Raw genomic sequence first — 8654 nt, forward strand, 5'->3', positions numbered from 1 at the left:
AAAATGTATTTTTATTCCGACGTTTCGACGTCCTTTACAGGTCGTCTTTCATCAGGGTAAATAACATTGAATGCGACTAGTACAGTGCACGATAAACAAAGGAAATTGCCCGTTGGTGAATATTCCATGACTCAAGAAATAGTCTTTTCCTGCAGTCAGGCTCCCGGGCCACAACAGACGCCGCATTGAAATCAGTACATTCGTCGGGTGTTGAGTGACCCGCTGCCCTTGATTAAGGGTTGTGCGGCCCGCAGAGACGCTTGGATGTCAAATGTACAGACAAACGAGTTCTACTATTATATATAGGCTATATTTGAGAAGATTAATGCGCCCGGTGCTATTTTTCTGCGACCAAGCAACATGTGGCTAGAATCAAATGCGAATTTTACTTGTAGTGGCCCGCGTTTTAATCATGGTAATTGAATTTGCCCCCAGTAATAAAGGTTGCACAAAGTGGTGGGATTCAAGTTTTTATCAGCTGGTTCTGTTACAAAAAGTCCATCGACAGTAGGCTAGCCAGTAATGCTAACCGGTTCACTGATCTCATAAAATTTCGTGAGACGGTTCTATAGAACCGGTGCGAACTGGCTGAATCCCACCGCATTTTGGGTTTTCAAAACCTCGTTTAAACGGATTGACGTTCTTGTCCAGCTGTTCAATGAGTGTCCAACGTGTTTCATTAAAGTTGACCCTACTCTAAGAAAGGGACGTTGATGGGATTAGTGCAGGGGCGGGCAACTTCTCCAGTCGGTGGGCCTGATATGGGAAAAAGTAGTAGCCTACTTAGCGGGCCGGATTACTGAATCGATACATTAATCGCGTATTTATAGAGTAATTTAAAACGGATTCTTGACCACCTAAGTCCTAAACCAAATACAATTAAGAACGTCACAATTACAATACAGTCCAAACAATCTAACTGATATAACATAAAATTATTCACCACAGCAAATTTAATGCATACACCATAGACTTAGATACTGCTGAAACACTTACTACTGTTGGGTAGCGTTACTGTCCGTTACAGTAACGTTTTTTATATACTTTTTTTTTCACGGGGTTCGAACCCAGGACACTCCCGCGGACGAATCCCGATCAAGATTTTTTATGTATATGGGTCAGGCGCGCCAGGCCATTCGGCCAAGTTTTGACATACTAGGCAAGTAGTGGGGGATTGCGACAGACTGTGGCCGCTGACCACATTATCATGTAAGATCGGAAACTGTCTGCGGGCCGCTCAAAACCCCGTCGCGGACCGGATGCGGCCCACGGGCCGTATGTTGCCCGCCCCTGGATTAGTGTGATGCAGCGGTGTCCGTTTTAAGGTAAACAAGGTGCGAGGAACCATGTAAATATAATAACTATCCAAACCTTTCCTTGCAAAAACTTTTGGTACTTGCATTGACTCGAACCACTACAATGACTTGACTTGACTTAAGGCTAGAGCTGAGTCTCACAGTTCTTGTACATATTAAAACAATCAGTAATGTTGAAATCGTCCCACTTTGAAGTAAAATCGCCCCCCAACTACAAAAATTGTCACCATCGCCCCCTCGGTAGACGAAATCGTCCCCTGGGGGGCGATATCACCCCCGTTGAATATCCCTGGGCTAGAGCAATGATTCTCAAACGCGGCTCTCAGGGCCGCATGCGGCTCCCAACAACTTATATTGCGGCTCGCACCAGACTTCAGAAAACCACCGAACATTGCTAGTTATGCTTTATCGTCGGGGCCAAAAGTAATAATCTGTAGTGATTTTCTCACGGTTTTGTTTTTTTGCGGCCCCCTACACATTTCAAAAACTACCATTTGGCCCGACGATAAAAAAGTTTGAGAACCACTGGACTAGAGACTAATTGACTTGAGACTCGAACCCCGTTTGACTTGACTTGACTTGACTTGAGACCCTACTAATAAGACTCGTTACCCAACCCTGCCGCTATGACAAAAAAGTGTAAAAACCAATGCCCTAAAAGATCGTTATGTAAATTCTAATCACATACATTGTTTTTACTTGTATTGGCCATAGATTTGGTATTGGCAGGTGGCCCCGCTATGTCTCCTGGTAACAAACATTTTTGGACCTATTCCTACACTGTCGCTGGTAATGAGTTTGGAAATAAAATTGGTATATTTAAATATTTTTGTTGTCTTGAAATTTTGTGTCAAATACTCTTTGGTCAAATCTTGAGATTTTTCGTATGTGCTAAAACCACAAAATACAAATACATAGAAAGCATATTTTTTAAATCGTAACAACAACATGTGATTAACAACTTTTAAGACACGAGGGGCGGGAGAGAAAAAAGTTTGTGTTAACAATTGTTTAATTGTTTACAATTGTTTCGCAAGTAGTTTCATAATGAGGAAAAAACCACCCAGCGTATTTAAATCGGCATGTGAATTGTGACAACCTGCGTTCAAGGTTAAGCAATCTTAATTACTGAAACGGGTACGATGCAGGTGGGATACCTGGGAACACCTGCCGAGTACCGATAGTGCCTACTAGGCTACCTCTACCTGGGCCTGCTGTACCTGGTAAACTATGGACGAACTTTAAACACTTCCTAAACAAGATCGCCAGAAATAGTAAAATGTTTTTATAATAGCGTCAAAAAATGTCTTTTGGAAATCAAGTTTGCTCTTGCCTCTTATTGTTCAATCAATGTTTAAAATTGCACTGGATTGATATTTAAAATTGAAATAAGCAAGTAGCAAAACAAGATAGTGAACCCTGGACACATTGTATTTGCAGAAATTGTGCTTTTATTTCTACAAAGTGATAATTTATCTTCTGACACACAGATGACACAGTGTTTTGTAAAGGTAATAATTTTTAACATTTTGATTATGACTGTCAAATTGTTTTTACATCAACAATCCATATTTTTATATCTTTGGTTAGAAAGTTAAGCAAATAGATTTCTTAGTTTTATTTCACTGTCCTATAAAACAAATTCATTGCCATTGTTTATTATGCAATTACTGGGTAACACTAAAAGCAGAAAAGCAGGAAATCAACACTAAAAGCAGAAAACAAAGGAAAAGCAGAAACAAGGGAAATTTGTCTTTTCTAAAAGAGGGAAAAAATAATTCCAAAAAAAGAGTAAAATTTCTTGTTTCATAAAAAATTTATACGAGAAATACGAAAAGCAGAAAAACGGGAAATGTTTCTTTATTTGTTTTTTTGCCGTTCTAGCTCCTAAAAACCATTCGAAAGTGTTCTAATAGCGTTCTACATTGATAATGTCAAAATACAGAAAAGACGGGAAATAAACAAATAAAAAACATGTCTTGTTTTTCAGTATTGGACACAACACGCAATCGATGTAGAACGCTAATAGATCACATTCAAATGATTTTACGAGTTAGAAAGGGGCTCCTCCAAAATACACAATCTATAAAATGTTGATGGTTAGGGCTTTTAGGGTCTGGGTAAAGGTTTATAATAAAAATAACACTATAATTCAGTTTTAGATTCCCAGTATGGACTTAATATTCTCATATGTGTTGAAAGTGGTACAAAGCACTGTATGGTACCACATGTTAACACTAAGAAAATTAGGTCCAAAAACTATCTAAATTAAATAATAAAGTTATTTGTATTACAATCCCTCACCTTTACCCTTATAGCCGTAGATTGCGTATTTTAGAGTAGCCCATTAGAAAGGCATAAAAAACAAATAAAGAAACATTTCCCGTTTTTCTGCTTTTTGTAATGAAACAAGAAATTTCACTCTTTTCCTGTTTTTCTGGAATTATTTTTTCCCTGTTTTAGAAAACATAAATTTCCCTTTTTTCTGCTTTTCCTTTCTTTTCTGCTTTTAGTGCTGATTTCCTGCTTTTCCCTCTTTTCTGTTTTTCTGCTTTTAGTGTGACCCCAATTACTTGTGGACTGCAAAAGCATTTTTTTAAACAAAACAGAAAGGGTTAGTAAAACATCAAGTATTAGTCTTTGAACAAAATAAAAGAATGCCAGGTTTATGAAACTTGCGAATAATTTATATTAAGCATTTTACAGTAAACTGTGTCTACAATACATTAGGGTTCTCACTCAGGAATGTTTCCTGATGAAATTTCCCTAGAAAATCATTTTTCAAAATCCCATAAAATTAGTCCTTTTCGAAAATCAATAATATCGTAAGTAGATGTTTTTATTTATAGATTAAAAACTGTTTTGCAAAAATGGGCTGCAGTATAAAGAAATCGTTTCTATTTTTTTTCAAATTCGCAAAACTTGTTTTGGGGTTAGTAGCATTAAAAATGTGTTGTTAATCAACAAAATCTTTACATGTTTGTAGCAGATAAAAACTAATTTTAGTCATGACGAAATTAGGGGCAGAAAAAATGTAAATTACGTTGTCAGGATTCACATAAATTAATATTGGCATTTCCCATATGCTGGAAATAAAAAAAAAACAAAAAAACCTGGCAAATAGGTAATACAGAAATATTTTTTAACAAAAACACTAAATATTTTATTTGATTTTTAGATACCTGATGATTTCTCAGGTTACCCCATAGATCAATTTTGTATTCCAAAACATTATGAACAAGACTTGGAATCTGTAATCATTCCCAAGGGTTTTGTTTTGGACAGGTGTGAAAACTAATCAGAATTTTGTACCATGTGATGTCATTTCTATAAAACTACATTTTACCATGTGATGTCATTTTTATGAAACTACAAATACATTTTTAGAGTAACTAAAAAGTAAAGCATTACTATTTCTCAAAAAAAAATCATACCCAATTCCGCAGTTTATTTATTGGTTCCTGAATAATAATAAAAAAAAAAAAAAAAAAAAGGGACATATTTTTATTTTACTTTACAGGTTTTTGTTTTTTTACAGTTTGCCCACCTTTTGTCACATCACAAAATGTTTTATTACTGTGGTTGAAATATTTACAGATGGTAGATATGGTCATGTGGATGTGCCATCTGTTTGTTTGACTCAACTATATTGCCCAATAACATCATTACCTTCACTGGCTTATTATGGGTCCCCTTCCCTGAAGGGGACACATATTGTTTTTGTCCGTATTTTTTTTTCTTTTTTCTGTCTAACGCTGGTTTGTAACGATCGTTTGGTCAAGAAAGAGTGCTTCAAATTTATTCAAATTTGGACATATGTTAGATATTAATCCAAACTTGGTCCACCTGAAGTTTGACCCCAAATTACCCAGCGGTTCACCCACAGGCCCCCGAAACGTAAAATTTTTAACGCTGGTTTGTAACGCTCGTTTAGTGAAGAAAGCGTGCTTCAAATTTATTGAAATTTGGACATATGTTAGATATTAATCCAAACTTGGTCCACCAGAAGTTTGACCCCAAATTACCCAGCGGTTCACCCACAGGCCCCCGAAACGTAAAATTTTTAACGCTGGTTTGTAACGCTTGTTTAGTAAAGAAAGAGTGCTTCAAATTTATTTAAATTTGGACATATGTTAGATATTAATCTGAACTTGGTCCACCTGAAGTTTGACCCGGAATGACCCAGCGACACACCCACAGGCCCCTGAAACGTAAATGTGTCTAACGCTCGTTTGGTCAAGAAAGACACTGTAGGCAGAAGTCCCAAGAGAGTACGTTTACGAATAATAGGGCAGAGCGGGAGGGCTCAGCTTGACGTCGGACAGACGTTTTACGAGACTTCGTTTCGGTGATTAGAAATCAGCTGTTTTGCACAGCAATGCTATGTCGTTTTATTAAGTTATCACTCACATTTTCAGTTTTGGCAAAGGTTTCACACATATGATGCGATTTAAACCTAATAAGCGTGCTTCGGTTTCATATAATGTCAAGCAAAACTTTGTTAAACAAACTAAATATGAAAAAATAAACTTGACTTTTTTGCAAGATAAAAGTTTTTTAAATGCTCGTTGTCAGGTTGGCCGTTGCATGACCACGGGTTACTTAAGGTCAATTAGAAGGTATTACTAACACAGTTCAGAACTTTCTTTCGCCATAACGTAGCATTTTTTTTTTTTTTTTAATCAAATACTCAAGGCATGTATAAATTAGGTCAAACGGTGTTGTTGAACACCAAGGACGGCGTGCTATTGAAAACGGTGTCAAAAGGTCAAACAGTCGTTTGGTGTGTGCACCCTAAAGGTTACTACAGGTCAATGGTACTCGTTTTGCGAAACAAAGTTAAATGAAAAGTTATGTATACACTTGCAGCAAATCGCTTTTTAATTGTCTGTAACACAACTGTTACAGCTTTCTAGAAAAAATTGTGTTTAAAACCCGACCTTGGACGACAATATCTGGGTCAAAGCAAGAGATTAAATTGAAAGTATTTGTTTCGTTCTTTTTTAATGTTTTTGTAATTATACGACAATAATAGTGCAAAAAATACAACAAAATTTTTCATTGTTGGGTTAATGCATTCTAAAAATTTGTTCTTAAGAATTTAAAAATCACCGCAACATTTGTTTACCGTAAATCCGCACAAACACGCGTGTGGGGACCCATTAGTTTTTGTTTACAAAAACAATCATATGTGTAGATCAAATGATGTGTATAGTAAATTGGTAAATATCGTATAGAATATATAAAATGGAAGTATATCAGAAAGCCACCATTCTAGTGTTTTACATACGTCTGGTGGTCCAATATTTAACAGTGGCAATGGGATTTTTTTTATACAGGACTGTTTGTTTGTGTTATTGTGGTTTGGTATTTAATTAGGTTTGTTTTAGAAACTCATCACACAGGTGCTGACCAGAGTTTTGTTTGACATGCCACAAAATGACAACATGAAATACTAAATATATTTCTTGTCGCTGGAGAGAGTGAGACTATGTTAGAGTGTGCAGTTTCTAAGCAGCGCAATAAACAACCTGTTTATATTGTAAATTGCATGTTTAAAAAACTATATTAAATACGGAACCTAATGTTACCAAATACATTGACAATATGCCCTGTTTTAAAAGTAACAGTTATCATATGTGCTACCTTGATTTAGCATACACCAATGAAACATGTTCTATTTGTTTCAGAACAGAGCGAATCGCAAGAGATATTTTTGAAAGTCTTGACCAATCAAAACCTACAGCAGCTTTGTGTGTTTTAAAAGGAGGGTATCAGTTTTTTAATGATCTTTTGCATTACTTAAGACAACTGAATGCCAACTCCAACAAATCCTGTCAGCTGTCAATTGATTTCATTCGACTAAAAAGTTATACGGTATGGTTTTTATAGCAAACAAATATTGATAATAATCAATTAAGTTTAATTGCAACTCACTCTTTAAGGATGATCAGTCAACAGGAAATGTGAAGGTTATTGGTGGAGATGATTTGTCACATTTGTCTGGAAAAAATGTCCTTGTTGTTGAGGTAGTTGTTTTGGTGTTTGAATATTATGTGTGTTGAGTTTAGTTGAATAAAATAGGCGGTGAATTCTCTCCAGTTAAGGATTTTTAACCATGCCATGGTTCTTAAATACTTGTGTTGCAATTCTTTATTTTATGGGCCATTTTACAGATAGAAGATAAATCAATGAAGATTGGCTGTTAGTAGTCTTTTATTTTGTTCAACATGTTGTGTTGCTTTCATAGAATTTTCCAGATTTTGGCAACCAATTTAAGACTAAAACTGTTAAAAAACATTATACTTTGGTTTTTAATTGCAAGAAACATATTATCACCTTTTTTCAGGATATTATTGACACTGGGCGCACAATGACAAAGTTGCTTGCCATATTAAACCAATACAATCCTCACTCTATCAAAGTTGCAAGTTTGTTGGTAAAAAGAACAAAACTAAGCTGTGGTTACAGACCTGATTGTATGTATGTTTGGTAATTATGGTTTACAGTATGCAAACTACACACATTTTTTGCCTTCAGACATTGGATTTGAAATTCCTGACAAGTTTTTAATTGGATATGCATTGGACTTTAATGAATACTTTCGTGACCTAAATGTAAGTACAAACAAATGTTCGAAATAGATTTATGTGTTCTTTAAGTTTATCACTTTGTGAAAAATTACAGCACATCTGCGTAATTAATGAAGAGGGCAAAGCAAAATATGGTTCAAATTCAAATTGATGATCAATTTACTGATGTGTTCCAATGCAATATGTGACATGCTGAATTAATGACCTTCTATCAAAGGCATAACACATAAAGAATGTGTCAAGTATTGCTTATAATGTTGTTTAATGTTTACACTGCCAAACGTTCATAGAAATCGTGAAAACAGTTTTGAAAATTTTTGTCTGTAGAATTTGTTTGAAGATTATTGATGCAATACTTCAATAAACCGTTCTGTACAATTATGTTACCACTGCTTTCATGTTCCACCCACAAAATAAAGACTTCACCTCAACCATGAGTTATTGTTGTTCCTGCGTGTCAAGGCTGTCAACGGTATCCTAAATTTAGCAAAACATGAACATACGTCAAGTCAAGCAGAATCAGACATGATCCGCTGGAGCAGTTTGTTCCATTTAAATGTTTGTGGTAAATGGTCTTAATTATTATGGGTCCAGTAGTAACGGATAATTTTCTTTACTGAATAAAAAGCACAACAATGTATTTACCATGTGCAAGAGGATCCAATTAAAAAAGTAATTACCTCACCAATGTTTTCCTGAGCAGAACATTTGAATTTCAAAAACGAGTATCGTTTAAACATGAAAC

General features: G+C 35.5%; 1 protein-coding gene across 1 annotated transcript; it reads left to right on the plus strand.

Annotated features, from left to right (window-relative positions):
• Positions 1 to 2301: 2301 nt before the first annotated feature.
• Positions 2302 to 8346, plus strand: LOC145224494 (hypoxanthine-guanine phosphoribosyltransferase-like). Its single transcript, XM_080091001.1, has 8 exons — positions 2302 to 2539; positions 2757 to 2827; positions 4495 to 4601; positions 7007 to 7193; positions 7262 to 7345; positions 7666 to 7795; positions 7857 to 7933; positions 8004 to 8346. The coding sequence occupies exons 2-8, from the start codon at positions 2807 to 2809 to the stop codon at positions 8058 to 8060; spliced, it is 663 nt and encodes a 220-aa protein (XP_079947127.1). The 5' UTR covers positions 2302 to 2539; positions 2757 to 2806; the 3' UTR covers positions 8061 to 8346.
• Positions 8347 to 8654: the final 308 nt, after the last annotated feature.

Source organism: Phallusia mammillata, chromosome 4 (assembly GCF_965637545.1).
Source record: "Phallusia mammillata chromosome 4, kaPhaMamm4.hap1.1, whole genome shotgun sequence".
In the NCBI taxonomy this organism is placed as follows: Eukaryota; Metazoa; Chordata; class Ascidiacea; order Phlebobranchia; family Ascidiidae; genus Phallusia; species Phallusia mammillata.

Coding starts and splice junctions, on each gene's coding strand:
- LOC145224494 (XM_080091001.1), top strand. CDS start 2,807: ATGACACAGTGTTTTGTAAAG. Junction 2,828..4,494: donor TGACACAGTGTTTTGTAAAG/GTAATAATTTTT, acceptor TTTGATTTTTAG/ATACCTGATGATTTCTCAGG. Junction 7,194..7,261: donor TTCGACTAAAAAGTTATACG/GTATGGTTTTTA, acceptor TCACTCTTTAAG/GATGATCAGTCAACAGGAAA.